This window comes from Narcine bancroftii, chromosome 3 (assembly GCF_036971445.1).
Source record: "Narcine bancroftii isolate sNarBan1 chromosome 3, sNarBan1.hap1, whole genome shotgun sequence".
In the NCBI taxonomy this organism is placed as follows: Eukaryota; Metazoa; Chordata; class Chondrichthyes; order Torpediniformes; family Narcinidae; genus Narcine; species Narcine bancroftii.
In genome coordinates, this window is record NC_091471.1 from 238717630 (window position 1) to 238733496 (window position 15867).

At 44.8% G+C, this 15867-nt stretch overlaps 1 protein-coding gene across 1 annotated transcript in view; it reads right to left on the reverse strand.

Moving 5' to 3' along the window:
• Nucleotides 1–8999, reverse strand: part of epor (erythropoietin receptor) — a 28857-nt gene extending 19858 nt beyond the window's left edge. The window contains exon 1 of the mRNA XM_069927203.1: nt 8676–8999. Within this exon, the coding sequence (XP_069783304.1) occupies nt 8676–8775 (100 nt within the window). The 5' untranslated portion in view covers nt 8776–8999. The remainder of the gene's footprint in view (nt 1–8675) is intronic.
• Between the last annotated feature and the right edge of the window lie 6868 nt (nt 9000–15867).

The window sequence follows — 15867 nt, forward strand, 5'->3', positions numbered from 1 at the left end:
TCAACCGTCTGTCATGCTCTTCCTTTTTAGGCGCATGGACTATGATGTCGTCAGAAATGTTGGCAACTCCGGGAACGCCTTGAATCACTCGATGGATTTCATACTGGTAGATCTCAGAAGCTGCATTAATGCCGAACGATAGTCTCTTGTATCGGTACAATCCACAGTGAGTCACAAATGTTGTTACGTCTCTGGATTCTGGGTCCAGCTCTAATTGATGATAGCCCCATTTTAAATCAATTTTTGAGAATATCTTACTGGTAGTTAACTCCTGAAGTATTTCCTCCACTGTTGGTATAGGGTGTCATTCTCGAATTATAGCTTCATTGGCCATCCTCATATCAACACACAGTCTTATGTCGCCATTTGGTTTGGGCACAATCACTATTGGGCTGACCCATTGTGTTGAATGTTCTACAGGTTCAATAATGTCTTGCTCGATCAACTCTTTGATTTTGGCCTCGACTTTCCCACGAAGTCCAAACTGAGTTCTGCGCACCGGTTGCGCCTTGGGTTTGACCATTTTGTCCACCGCTAGCTTTAGTTGTTGACCTTTCAGCTTTCCTACTCCCTGGAAAACTGCGGGGAATTCTTGCTTCATATCCTCGTATGACTGAACTGAATTGACACGAGCTCCAATATCAAGTATTGCCAGGTTTTGCTACTCAGCAATGGTTCTCCCCTCTCGTCTATGACAACAAACTCTGCTTCGGTGTACTTATCACCAGCTTCAACAGTTGCAGTAAAACATCCAATGGCCTGCAATGGCTTGGTTGCTGTGTATGGATACAGTTTCTTGGAGCACTTCTTTGATGTACAGATGATCTTTTTCCTTTTCAATTTCTCCCATAAATGTCGGTCAATTACATTACTGTCACTGCCTGAGTCTACAATGACCTGAACTGTCACACCACCAATTATCACTGGGACCTTCTCATGATGTACATCATTCAATGTAAATTGATAGCATCTCTGTCCATCCTGGTTATCATCATCATCGACACTTTCTGGGTCACCGTCTATATGGCGAATAGTGTCTTTCTTTCCAGGATACTTTCTTTTCCCCCAAGCTTTGCCTTTGGAAGCTGTGCTCTTCCCCTTCTGGTCTGCATTGGACTTGCTTTTGCACTTCTTTGCAAAGTGGTCCTTACCTCCGCACTTTCTGCAAACTTTGCCTTTTGCTGGGCAGCATGGGTCTTTTCCAAAATGACCTCTGTTTCCACATCGATAACATTCCATGTCATGTGTCGACGTATATCTTGGCTGGTTATAGCGATGCGAGAGCCTTTTAACTTGCTGGCTTGAGTTGTCCTTCAGGGTCATGGTATGAAATTGCCCCTCAACAGCCTCTAATGCAGCAGCAATGGCTAAAGCATCGGTGAGCTTCAACTCACTCCCTTTTTCCAGCAGACGTCTCCTGAGCTTGTCTGATCTGCAGTGCTGCATGACTTGATCCAATAATTGGTTGTCCAAATCAGCTGCCATGTAATTGCATCCAACAGCCAGCTGTCGCAATCTCGTCACGTACTGAGCAACCGTTTCTCCATTTTCTTGTTTCGTTCTCCGAAACCAATGGCGTTGAAATGTAGCATTCGGTGTCACTACATAGTGTGCATTCAATGCATCGACGGCTTTCTGGTACTCTGGCCACTTCATCGGGAATGCTGGTAACTACCTCTGGAACATCATCTGGTCCCTCAGGTTGAGCATCTCATATTGGACTTCCAACCACTTCACTCGGTGTCGCTCTGGATTGGTACTTTTTCACACCAGACACGTTTCTTTTGTACAGGACTCCAGCTGGAGACTTGACTGTTACCATACTGCCACTTCTGGATACGACAGTGTCGGGTTGATGGTAATAAGATTCATCCTTCCTTCCTGTATTCAAAAGTGTTTTAAAAGTTTCCTGAACTGCGGGTCCTGCAGTGAAAAGAAGTAACGCCCTCCTCTGCGCTTTTTGTTCCACCGTGCCGCTATCGAGAAATAGGCCACGACTGTCGGCGTAGGCTTCAAATTCTTCCAGCCATGCCTTCCACTTCACACTCACAGGGCTTGCATCACCCGTCGGGTCAAAATGAAGAACACCTCGAAGTGTTAGAAAGTCAGCTTCTGCGCCTGCCATGAGGAAACTTTTTCAGCCCAAAGCCACCAATTCAAAAATCAAAATGCTTATCACATTGAAGTTCCAAAATGTTGTTGTTTTAATCCTCGTCACCAATGTCACATTTGTGGCCCGAAATGTGAAGTTAATAACACTACTACCGCAGGTTTTACCAGTTAAATATCTCCGTGTCTTTATTCTCCCATCTTTCATTGTTCCTCCATTTCGCGCTCTTCTCTCTCTCTCATACCATCTGACTTCCGGTCAGGTGAATACATCTCATGCATATTCATTATCATAACATCTCCCAGCAGGAGCACATGTTTGGAAAGATAAAACTTGCTGTTAACATCACTGCCATTAAATCCCGTAACAAACAGGGTCAGGTGACAGCTTGCACCATATTTGCAGTAATAATGTTATCTTGCTGCAGCAGAGAGAAAAGTTTTCTGCAAACCAAATGTTTGTGTTTTTTCAATGGAAAGGGGTGTGCAGTGGTTCGAGCCAGCCCCACAGAGCAAACAATTGTGCTCTTCAAAATTAAATAAATGCTTCTGATCAGTGACAGCTAAACTTTGAACGACTTCCTCAAAGGCAGTGAAGTTTCATGCTTTCCTCAGGCGTAATGAGAATGCAAGTGGTTGCCATAGAAATCACAAAGGTGTCAACAAGAAGGTGGTAGGATTTGAAAGCAAATTTGTTGTAAATGAATAAAACAATAACTTTCAACTTAAATAGCAGGTTGGCATGGTTGGCATAGCGGTTAGTACAAAGCTATTACAGCGCCAGCGATCAGGACTGGGGTTCGAATCCAGCGCTGTCTGTAAGGAGTTTGTATTTTGAGCCCATGTCTGTGTGGGCTTCCTCCAAGGGCTCCCACCATTTGAAATGTACCAGGGGCTGTGGGTTACTGGGCTGTAATTGGGTGGCATGGGCTCGTGGGCCGAAATGGCCTGTAACTGTGCTGTATGTTGAAATTTTTAAAAAATTTTAAAAGGCTCACCGGTTGTAATGGTGCACCAAGGCAACTTCAATCCCGAGACCAGGGACGGCTAAACATTTTTGATTGTGGGCCACATACAGAAAAATATAAGGGCTCACGGGCCAAACAATACCACCGTTTAAAGCCTGTACAGAGCCAATGGCTGTCGGACTAGGTTGTTGGACCCCACGGGGGCGCGCGGAGAGTCCCCTTCCCATTCCCCGCAGGTCCGCACCAGCGGCAGTGTTGCCGTGACAGCAGCCCCGGCAACACCACCATTGTTTTTCCTCTAACAGGCCACAGTTGGCCCAGGGGCTGTAGTTTGGCCTCCCCCTGCCCTGGAGTGCTTAGTGTGACACGGCAGCCTGACATTTGTTAGGCGCCAAATTACTATAAATAGAGAAATCAAGGTTGGGATCTCCCACAAAAAGGTCTTCCCCTAAAAGTAATCCAAAGCCCTTTGGGCTTTTGATCTGTGCTATTTCCCATGAAGTCACAATGACCAATTTGTGTGAGCCAGTACCACAAATAACAGTGATAATTTCAAAGCAGTCAGTTTCATTGAGGTGCTTGAGGAAGAAATGAATGTACATTCATGAGAAGTCTCTCCATGGGATCTTTAGTGTCCATGAGAATGAACATTGGGGCCCTCCGTTTAACATCTCAATCTCCATACGGTGGGTGTAACAATCAGACAATGCCGTCCTTGCCCAGTGCTGCAGCAGGACAGTTAACTGAGTGTCGACACTCACAACTCTGCAGGGAGTGTATCTAAATTTGCTGATGACTCTGCAGAGGATACGGAGAGTCTGCAGAGAGATATAGATAGGTTAAGTGAAAGGGCAAGGGTCTGGCAGGTGGAGTACAATGTTGGCAAATGCGAGGTTATCCGCTTTGGAAGGAAAAATGGAAGAGTAGATTATTATTTAAATTGCAAGTGATTGCAGTGTGCTGCCATGCAGAGGACTTGGGAGGACTTGTGCATGAATCACAAAAGATTGGTTTGCAGGTGCAGCAGGTTATCAAGAAGGCAGTGGAATGTTGGCCTTCATCACGAGAAGGATTGAATTTAGGAGCAGAGAAATTCTGGTGCAACTGTACAAGGTACTGATGAAGCCGCATCTGGAGAACTGGGTGCAGTTCTGGTTTCCTTACTCGAGGAAGGATGTACTAGATTTGGAGGCAGTGCAGAGGAGGTTCACCAGGTTGATTCCAGGAATGAAGGGGTTAGCCTATGAGGAGAGATTGAGTTATCTTTTAGTCACTGGAATTTAGAAGAATGAGAGGGGATCTTATAGAAACATTAAAATTATGATAAGGTGTAAATAAGATTGAAGTTGCTAAATTTGTTTCCATTGGCAGGGGAGAAATTCCTCTGCTTCTTGGTTCTAAGTGGACACCCTTCAATCCTGAAGTTGTGCCCTCTTGTCCTAGACTCTCCCACCTCGGGAAACAACCTTTCTATATCTACTCTGTCCAAGCCTTTCAATGTTCAAAATCTCATTTCAATGAGATACCCCCTCATTCTCCTAAATTGCAATGAATACAGGCCAAAAGCTGTCAAACAATTTATCTGTCCACTGTTTCAAAGGAAACCATTTGATACATCTATGTGCTGATGACAAAGAACAATTCAAAGGGAAACACAAATTTCAATTTAGACGAACAGAAGGGTAACAGGGCCTTTTAGCCCACGAACCTGTGACGCCCAATTATATCGAATTGACCTACACCCTGTACTGCTGGAATCGCACTAACAATGAGAACCTGGAGATTCTCAGCAGGCCAGGCAGTGTCTGTGGAGGGAAATGGTCATGGGTTAGGAACCTTTATCGAGATGTTATTGCATATTGATAATGACCCAAAACTGTCCATCTGTCTCCATGAACGCTGCCTGACCTGCTCAGTCCCTCCAGCTTCTCATTTCTGCTCAAACTAAGCCCCAGGCCTAAGTTATCCATTGAATTGTTCATATCTTTACATTTTTTAAAAATCTGTCAAAATAATTTTTAAATGTAAGAAGTGAAACACGAGAGTCTGCAGACACTGTGGTTTAAGTAAAAACACAATGCTAGAGAATCTCAGCAGGTCATACAGTGTCCTTTATGTAGCAAAGATAAAGATGCAGAACCAACGTTTCGGGCTTGAGCCCTTTGTCAAGGTATTAGGGTGTGGGGCTAGTTAAAAGCCAGGCTTGTACGTGCCTCTGGAATCAGACCCAGACCAGATTACGTCAGAATAACAGATTTCCTCTCCAGAAGAACACGGGTGAAACATTTGGATTCCAATGACCACACAACAGTCTCATTGTTTGCATTGAGACCAGTTCTTTTATAGACTACAGGATTAATTAGATTTTAGATTTCAGATTTATTGTCAGAGAACATACATGACATCACATACAACCCTAAGATTCCTTTTCCTTTTTTTTTCTAATTTTATTTAAAAGATTTTTTTAAACAAAATACAATTAAAAAACAGCAAGAAATTTTTAGATACATAAAAAAAATTGACTGTGCGATACAGAGGGAAAAAATCAATGAAATGCACAAGTGAGAGTCCTTAAATAAGCCCCTGATGGAGATTGTTGTGGAGGAGTCTGATGGTGGAAGGGGAGCAGCTGTTCCTGAACCTGAGGGTGCGAGTCTTGTGGCCCCTACTCCTCTTTCCTGATGGCAGGAGCGAGAACAGAGCGTGTGCTGGGTGATGTGGATCTTTGATGATTGCCGCTGCTCTCCGACAGCAGCGTTCCCTGTAGATGTTCTCGATAGTGGGGAGAGTTTTGCCTGTGATGTCCTGAGCTGTGTCCGCTACCTTTTGCAGGGCTTTACAGTCAGAGGTATTGGTGTCCCCATATGAATCTAAATTTAAATTTCCCATGTGCTGAGGTGGGATTTGAACTTTTGCCTCTTGATCAATGTGCCAGACCTTTGACTGATAGTTACAGCCCATCACGCCACCACATGTGGCAATTATGTAAATATAAAGATTCAGTACAGAACATGTAATTTTACACAAAAATGCTTTCTGCCTGCCATAAGGCAGACAAAGAGTTTCCATTGGTGCAACCCAGTTCCCCTTACAGTACGAGAGAAAGTGAGTCAAAAGGAGTCTCTTCACAGTCACTGAGTGTCTGTGGATTCGCCTCCAGGGCTCCCACACCAAATATATAAAATTGAGGGCGGTTGAGTGGAGATTTCACCAACGTTTTTATAATTATGAGGGGGATAGACCCAGTAAACGTAGGCCCAAAACATCGGCAACATATCTTTGTCTCCTTTAAATGCTGAATAGACCTGCTGAGTTCCTCCAGCATTTTGGTGTGTTTACTACAATCACAGTGTCTGCAGCCGATCATGTTTCACTTCTCCCTTTCCCTCCCCAGTCTTCATTCAGACATCTGCCTGCTTTTTGCTTAAACCTTGAAGAAGAACTCAGGGCTGAAACATCCTTCAACATTTCTGTGGGCTTTTACTTTCTCTACTGAGGGTAGATGAGATACAAGCCACAGGACATGGGTTAAGGGTGAAAGGGGAAAAGTTTAGGAGGAACGGGAACTTCTTCACACAGAGAATGTGGAACGAGCTGCCAGCTGAAGTGGTGAATGTGTGCTCAATCTTCACATTTAAGAAGAATTTGGACAGGTACATGGATGGGATGAGTATGGAGGGCTATGGACTGGGTGCAGGTCAGTGGAACAAGGTTAAGAAAAATGGTTTGGCACAAAGTGGAAAGCCGAAGTGGCCTGTTTCTGTGCTGTCATGGTCTATGATTCTATACAGTCCAAATGCGAGTAGGTGGGATTAGAGTCGATAGCCAGAAAGAACAGCAAGGATATTCTGGGCAGAATGGCCTGCACCTCTCTGTAATGAGTTACTGGGCTTCAAACCCTTGTGACCAATATTAGGTTCCTAGACTTCGGCAACTCAGAGGTTGGGTGTGAAATGTATGCCTGTGGATGGCAGCAGAACAGCCATTAGTACGAGTCCCATCGCCACAGACAAGGAACAAAAACAGGAAATAAAACAAATCTGAAAACTGCTTTGATGCTGGTGAGCATGGAGCTGGTGCTGTGCAAAACAGTCCCGATTCACTGATTTCCTTCACTTGATTACCTCTCCCGGGCCCTGACTCTCTGTGACTCTTTTAATTGGCACCTAACCTTATTGTGAACTGACCCCAGAGTGAATGACAACCATGAAGAGAGCTAATCACAGTTTGAAAAATTGCTTTTCTGCTTTGTGTGTGGGATTTATTGGCACAGCAAGATCCCACCAGCATCAAGCAAATCCCTGGGTCACTTTCTGTGATGGTGCCCCACTTTGATTTGGATTATGGACCCCACTCTCTCTTCTTCCTCCTTCCATTGGGAAGAAGATTCACGAGCATTAGCTCACACGCCATCAGATTCAGGGACAGTATCATTCCCGCCATCGCCAGTCTCCTGAATGAACTTCATATCAGTAAATTGGAGGAACAACACCTCATCTTCCGACTGGCACCCTCCAACCAGATGGCATCAACATCGACTGCTCTGGCTTTCGTTAACTAACCCCCTCACCCCTTTGCTTCTCCGGCATCTATCCATTCCCTGTCTCCTTTCGCACAGTCATGATAAACTCTCACCTCTACCCTTATCACATCCAATTAACACCTTTTGTTGGTCTGGATTCCTCCCCCATGGATTGAATTCTGAGACTTTCTGCTTCTGTCTTTTCTAATTTTTCCTTGAAGAAGGACTCAAGCCTGAAAATTCGGCAACATATCTTTGTCTCCTATAGATGGTGAATAGACAAGCTGAGTTCCTCCAGCATTTCGGTGTGTTTACTACAATCATAGGCGATCATACTTCACTTCCCCCTTTCCCTCCCCAGTCTTTATTCAGACGTCTGCCTGCTTTTTGCTTAAACCTTATAGAAAAACTCGAAGCTGAAACATCCTTCAACACTTCTGTGAAGGATGCTTTTACTTTTAATGCATTCCAGGCACCCACAAATCCCTGTGCTAAAACTTGCCCCTGGCGTCTCCCCTAAACTTTCCTCCCTTCACCTTGTACAGACGTGCTCTGGTGTTTGCTGCTCTTGCTCTGGGAAAAAGGCGCTGGCCGACTACCATATCTATTGGCTCATTATAAATCTCCATCAAGTCACCTCTCATCCTTCTTCGCTCCAAAGAGAAAAGCTCTAGCTCTGCTAACCATACTTCTGTTAACTCGCCTTTCAATCATTCCTCCTATTGAAAATACTGATCACAAGTGTGAAACCCTCAGCAATACAACAGCAGAGCAGGAACTTCATACTGAATCACTTAATGCTGATGCATTCACACTGCACGACACTTGACAAATCAACCACTGCTCAAGGAGAGCTTTCCTCCTGTGACAAGTGCAGTGAATGTCACTCGTTCAAAGGAAAGTTCAGCATTTTTAAACGTATTTTTAATCACTTTTCCTTTAAACATAAGCACTTTACATACATGAAAAATGTTTGAGCCTACATTAACTGTTAAGGTTTTTTATGTACAATGAAGGATTTATTCACAAAGTTTACTGCAACTGAAAATCTGATGTCTATAATAAGAAAAACGTACTTTTGACATCCAGATTAGAAGGCCGTGCAGAGAATTCTCCAGCAGTACTCAGTAGAAAGATGTAAAACTGCAGTCTCCAAAGGCAGCTGGCATTCATCATGGCCTGAGGTTGGTTTCTCGTGAGTGGCTGGAATGGGACCAGGGAGACACACTCTCCCTGCTGAGCTCTTGCTGAGATCTGGAGGGAAGCAGCTGGATCAGGGGGTGGGGTTGGGTGGCTCAGAGGCGGAGACAGGGGAAGGACCTCTTGCTGTCAATCCATCACCGAGGAGCCTGGAAAGCAATTTGACTGGCTTCCTTCTCTGGTGCTTCTTTGCTCACAGCAGGGTGGTCTCCATTCTGTGAGAGGAGACAATAATTTCAGTCCCATGGTTTTATTCAAGATGCATTAAGAGGACATAGTGCCTTCACTATCTCACAATATCTGACAACTCTCACTGGCAACTAGTGTACCTTCGAATTGCAAGCACTGGTCCAATACCTCTGAGCATAAAGCGTTGCAAAAGGTAATGGATACGGCCCAGGACATCGCAGGCAAAACCTTCCCCACCGTCGAGAACATCTACAGGAAAGGCTGTTGTCGGAGAGCAGCAGCGATCATCAAGGATCCCCGCCACCCAGCACATGCTCTGTTCTCGCTGCTGCCATCAGGAAAGACGTGTAGGGGCCACAAGCCTCGCACCATCAGGTTCAGGAACAGCTGCTCCCCCTCCACCATCAGTCTCCTCAACAACACACTCAATCAGGGACTCAGTTAAAGACTTTTACACATTATTGATATTTTTTCTCTCTGCATTGCATAGTCAGTTTGCTTACATTTTTTTGTATCTGTTTGTGTGTACATTGAGAGCAGATTTTTTTTGCACTGCCAATAAGTGGTAATTCTGCCTGGTCAGCAGAAAAAAGAATCTCAGGGTTGTACATGATGTCTTGTATGTTCTCTGACAATAAATCTGAACTCTGAATCTGAATGTTGTTGGAAAAAGCAGCAGACAATTTGTCCTCCATTATGTCCTGCAGTGGATTACGTTCCTTTATTTCTTAGTGGAAAAATTTCTTAAGCCAGAGGGTTGCCAAAGGCGACTGTGAAAGTGAGGTCATTGGGTGTATTTAAGGCAGAGATTGACAGGTATTTGATTAATCAGGGCTTCAAGGGTTATGGGGAGAAAGCTGGGGAGTGGTGTTGAGTGGGAGGACTAGAGTGGCAGAGTAGACTCGATGACTGATGGGCCTGCGTCCTGTTGGAATATAGGGGTTAATTCTTTGGCTTGGCTTCGCGGTCGAAGATTTATGGAGGGGTAAATGTCCACGTCAGCTGCAGGCTCGTTTGTGGCTGACAAGTCCGATGCGGGACAGGCAGACACGGTTTTAGCGGTTGCAGGGGAAAATTGGTTGGTTGGGGTTGGGTGTTGGGTTTTTCCTCCTTTGTCTTTTGTCAGTGAGGTGGGCTCTGCAGTCTTCTTCAAAGGAGGTTGCTGCCCGCCGAACTGTGAGGCGCCAAGATGCACGGTTTGAGGCGATATCAGCCCACTGGCAGTGGTCAATGTGGCAGGCATGGGTTAATTAATCATAGAAAATATGTAGAATATATGCTTATGTACTATTCATTTTGTATACATGAATCCAGTACTATGTAACAATTTAATATTTACCTCATGGTGAAGGGAAAGAGTAATGTAAGGGGCAGCCACAGTATGTAACAAAGTTGGCTGATTACAGTAGGTTTAGAATTGCCTGCTCCCAAAATACAAAAGAGAGGATATGTATGAAACAATTTAGTAGGAAGGTTAAGGCAAAAGGAGGTGTTGATTAGCACAGGAGACAATGGCCAGACAAGAACAAAGAGAATCCTGACAGAGACTGTCAGAAACAAAGAGAATGGAATAACTCAGTAAGGTGTTGAGTAGAGCAGAAGAACATGGCCAAATGAGAACAAATAAATAATTAGAAATATCTGGGGAATGAATTGATTTCTGATCAAAATAACAGGATATTCTGGCCTTGAGGATTAAGATGGGAGCTCTACACCCCAGATATCTGCAGAGCAGGAAATTACTTGTGATAAATCTTATGCAAGAAATCCAGCAAAGGAAGCCAACTTTTGTTCTGTATGATAAGGTTGAGCTATATGTTATATGGCGAGCTCTCTACTGGCCACCGTGACAGAGGTGCACCAAAGAAAAGGTACAAGGACTGCCTAAAGAAATCTCTTGGTGCCTGCCACATTGACCACCGCCAGTGGGCTGATATCGCCTCAAACCGTGCATCTTGGCGCCTCACAGTTCGGCGGGCAGCAACCTCCTTTGAAGAAGACTGCAGAGCCCACCTCACTGACAAAAGGCAAAGGAGGAAAAACCCAACACCCAACCCCAACCCACCAATTTTCCCCTGCAACCGCTAAAACCGTGTCTGCCTGTCCCGCATCGGACTTGTCAGCCACAAACGAGCCTGCAGCTGACGTGGACATTTACCCCCTCCATAAATCTTCGTCCGCGAAGCCAAGCCAAAGAAGGAAGAATATAAACTGTAGAGACTGGACAATAGAGGTCAGTCTTGGGGAATAGCTCACTGTGCAGGTGACCTATGAACTAATGACTGAACCAGAGCTCTGTTAAGCTTTATTCTTGTGCTGTGTAATAAACTGACTGTTGAACCGAATACCTTCTCTTATCACTTCATTCAACGAGCATGCTGGACTCAGACGACACATAGACTAAATTGAGGGTAGGGTAAAGCCAGAGTCCGACAATTTGGTGACCCCGACGTGATGAAGATGGAGAAGAGACGGAAGAGAAAGAGACGAAACAATGGTCGATTGTGGTGTGGTGATAACAACAAGTGGCCACTCAACAAAAGGAGGTAAGCAGACGCCTGTTTAAATGAAGGTCTGCTATTGGCAATGATAAAATTGTGTGTTGTCACCACTCTGCAAAAGTCCTAGCAGAAGCCAATGAAAAAAGCTTAAAAAACCCAGGGGTTAGAGTCCCTTGGAGAAAATGGGGGTTAGAGGAATAAAAAATAGGGTATCCTTAGAGAGGGAAAAGCCCAGAAACTGACTTTATGCCATGGGACACAGTCGAGGCGTAGAGTTTTACAGCATGGAAATGTGCCCTTCAGCCCCACTTGTCTATTCTAGTTACATTTTATCACCCAGTGGTGCTCTGTGGCTAGTAAGGGATTACTTAAAGTGGTATGTGAATGGGGAAAAAATGATTGAGAGCCACTGCTCTAAACCATTCATGTGCCTATCTAAATGTCTCTTAGGGCCACAGAAGCATAATCCATTGCAGAGCAGGCCCTTCAGCCCTCCTCCTACATGCCAGCCCAGTCAGCATTTTAGGCTAGTCCCATTTCCCTGCAGACTCTTCTGAACCTTTCCAATCCATATAATTGACCAAACCTCTTCTGTAGTTTGCTTCAACAGCTTGTACCAGTAGCTTGGTGAATTAGACAATAAGCTATCTCCTTCCCCATGTTTTAGTCATTTGTTCACAGTATCGTGATAATGTGCAATGTAATCAGAGATTGAATCTTCCCACCTGCTTTCTTGATAAGCATTATGCAAACCCACTCCAGCTACAATGGGGTGATTTGTTTACATTTGCTTAAAGGTGATCTCTTGGCGCTTAAAATGCTCCTGAGGTTTGAAACATCCTGCATGGATTGGACAGTGCCTGTAGTTTGGAGGGTGGGGGTTGTGAATAAGAGGAAGGACTATGTTTTTTTCTTATTGACAATGGAGAGGGTCCTGTGGTTTGGGCTGGTTAGAAAGATTAAAAAAAAAGTTGTAAAGATAAGGGCCTCACAGTTAAACCACAGAGTTGGAGGCTCACTCAATCCGAGATGTGTTTACGCCTTAATAGGGAGCACTGTTAATCACCAGTAAACAGAACTCCACAGACTCCGCTCTGTCCACTGCACTGCAGGAACCTCTCAGTGGCCAACCACTTCACACACCATTCCCACACCGACACGTCTATCCATGGCCTCGAACTGTCAGGTTGAAACCACACGGGATATTTTGTCTCACCTGTTTCAAACCATATGGTACCCTGCACCCTCCTTTCTCATTCCCCCACCTTCAACTCCCAGCTCTCTGCCCCAAAATCTCTTCTTTCCCCTACCCCCACCTTCTCTACCACCTCCACTTATCTTTCTCCAGGCCCCACCCCTTCCCTTCCTTCCTCCTATCAGAGTGAACCTTTCTCAGCCCTCTGCCCACTACCCCCATCACCTTTTAGCTCCTTTCTTTTATCCCCACCCCCTCCTTCCTGCCTGGTTTCACCTATCAGGTGTCAGCTTGTGATCCTACCCCTCTCTCACCCCATCTTTTTATTCTGGTGTCCACCCAGTTCTCACTATTCCTATGAAGGGCCTTGGATGCCTTCCGTGGATAGCACCTGACTCACAGAGTTCCTCCAGCATAGAACCATAGAACATTAAAGCACCCAAACAGGCCCTTCAAACTATTCTGCCTAGTCTCACTGACCTACACCTAGTCCATACCTCTCCCATCATGTACCTGTCCAAAATCTTCTTAAATGTTAAAAATGAGCCCTCATTTACCACTTCAGCTTGTTCCACACCCCCACCACTCTCTGTGAAAAGAAGTTCCCCTCCTGTTCTCCCTAAACCTTTCCCCTTTCACCTTTAACCCATGCCCTCTGGTTTGTATCTCACCTACCCTCAGTGGAAAAAGACTATTGGCATTTACTCTGACCATACCCCTCATAATTTTAAATACCGCTATCAAATCTCCTCTCATTCTTCTACGCTCCAAAGAATAAAGTCCTAACCTGCTTAATTTTTCTCTGTAACTATCTTGTGTATTGTTCCAGGTGATCCAGAGCCACAGACTCCTAGATGAAGGGGTCAGGCCCAAAGGATTGGTTATATATCTTTGCCTCCTTTGGACACTGTAAGCGTCTAGGAGAATGGGCAGAGAAGTGGCAACTGAAATATAATGTTGTAAAGTATACAGTCATGCACTTTAGTTTAAAAAAATAAACGAGCAGACTATTTTCTAAATGGGGAGAACATTGAAAATACCCAGATTCAATGTGACCTGGGAGTCCTCGTGCAGGATAGCCTGAAGGTAAACTTTCAGGTTGGGTCTGTGGTGAAGAAGGCAAATGCAATGCTGGCATTCATTTCAAGAGGAATAGAATACAAGGGCAGGAATGTGATGTTTAGGCGTAGTAAGGCACTGAAGAGACTTCACAGAGAATTGTGAATAGTTTTGCGATCCTCTTTAAGAAAAGATGTGCTGATGGGGAAGGTGCAAAGGAGCTTCACCAGGATGATTCAGGAATGAAAGGGTTATTATATGAGGAGCATTTGTCAGCTCTTGGCCTGTGTTCATTGGAATATAGGAGAATGTCTGGGGGAAGAGGCAGAAGGGATCTCATTGAAACATTTTAAATGTTGAAAGGCATGGACAGAGTTGATGTAGAAAGGCTGTTTGCCACAGTGGGAGAGTCTGGGATAAGAGGGTACAACTTCAGGATTGAAGGGTGTCCACTTAGAACAGAAATGTGGAGGAATTACTTCAGCCAAAGGGTGGTAAATCTGTGGAATTTGTTGACATGGGTGGTTGGGGAGGTCAGGTCATTGGGTGTTTTCAAGACAGAGATTGATAGGCCCCTGATTAGCCAGGGCATCAAAGGTTATGGGGAGCAGGGCTGTGGAAAAATAGTTCAGCAGGGCAGATTTGATGGGCTGAATAGCCTATTCTGCACTTATGTCTTCTTGGACCTGCTGAGTTTCTCCAGCCCTTTTGTGCATTTTCTACAATCACAGAATAGGCAGTTTTTCTCACCCAGTAGCATTCACACCGACTGTGATGAAATTATTTGACAGGCTGGTCATGGCCAGAACTAACTTGTACCTAAGTAAAGATCTGGACCCACTGCAACTTGCCAACCTTCACAATCACTCCACAGCAGATACAATATCATTGGATCACCTGGATAACAGCAATATAAACATCTGGCTACACTTCATCTGCTACAGCTCAGCTTTAAACACCATTTTTCCCTCAGTGCTGGCCAACAAGGTCCAAAATCTAGGCCTCTGCTCCTCATCCTGCAACTGGTTCCTTGACTTCCTCATCAGAAAACCACAGTCAGTACAAATGGGAAACATCTTCTTCTCACTGTCAATCAACACAAGTGCACCTCAAGAATGCGCTCTACACCCATGACTGTGAGGCCAGGTACAATTCACCTGCGGTCTACAAATTTGCTGATGACATCACGGTCATCGGTAGAATCACAGACGGTAATGAGAAAGTGTACAGGACGGAGATAGATCAGCCAGTTGAGTGGTGTCACAACAACATCCTTGCATTCAACGTTAGCAAAATGATGAGGCTGATTGTAGATTCATGAGGAAATGAGGAGAACACGAACTGGTCCTCAGATCCACGGCTTAGCAGTGGAGAGGAAACAAAACTTCAAATTCTTGAATGTCAACATCTCTGAGGATCTGTCTTGGGGCCTCCACATCAATACAATCGTGAAGAAGGCTTGCCAGCGGAGATACTTTGTGAGGAGATTCGGTCTGTCACTGAAAACTCTTGCAAATTTCTACAGGTGGACTGTAGATAGAATTGTGTCTGGCTTCATCACTAGTACAGAGGTGCCAATGCTCAGGACAGGAAAAGACCACAGAGAGTTGTGAACTCGGCCAGCGCCATCACGGATACCAGTCTTCACTCCATCGAGGACATCAACATGAGGTGGTGTCTGAAAAAAGCAGCCTCTGTGTTTAAGGACCCCAACCACCCGGACCATGCCCTCTTCACTCTGCTACCATCAGGAAGGAGGTACAGGAGCCTGAAGACGAGCACCCAGCGGCACAAGGACAGTGACTTCCCCGCTGCCATCAGATTCCTGAATGATCAATGAACCACAGACAAGGCCTCACTTTCTCCTATTATCATGCTCTGTTTTGAAATGTAATTTATAGCAAAGTTCACTCTGTGACGCTGCTGCAAAACATGAACTTTGTGGCATGTTCATGACAATAAATTCAAATTCTCATTCTGCTTCACTCCTTTTTTAACCTGCTGAGTTTCTCCAGCACTTTTGTCCAGAGTTTTCAACTGGAACATTCACATGAAACAAATAAACATGTAGAAAGAGAGAATAAAAAGAGAATTCGATATTTTTGTGATTTCAGGATCCCACAA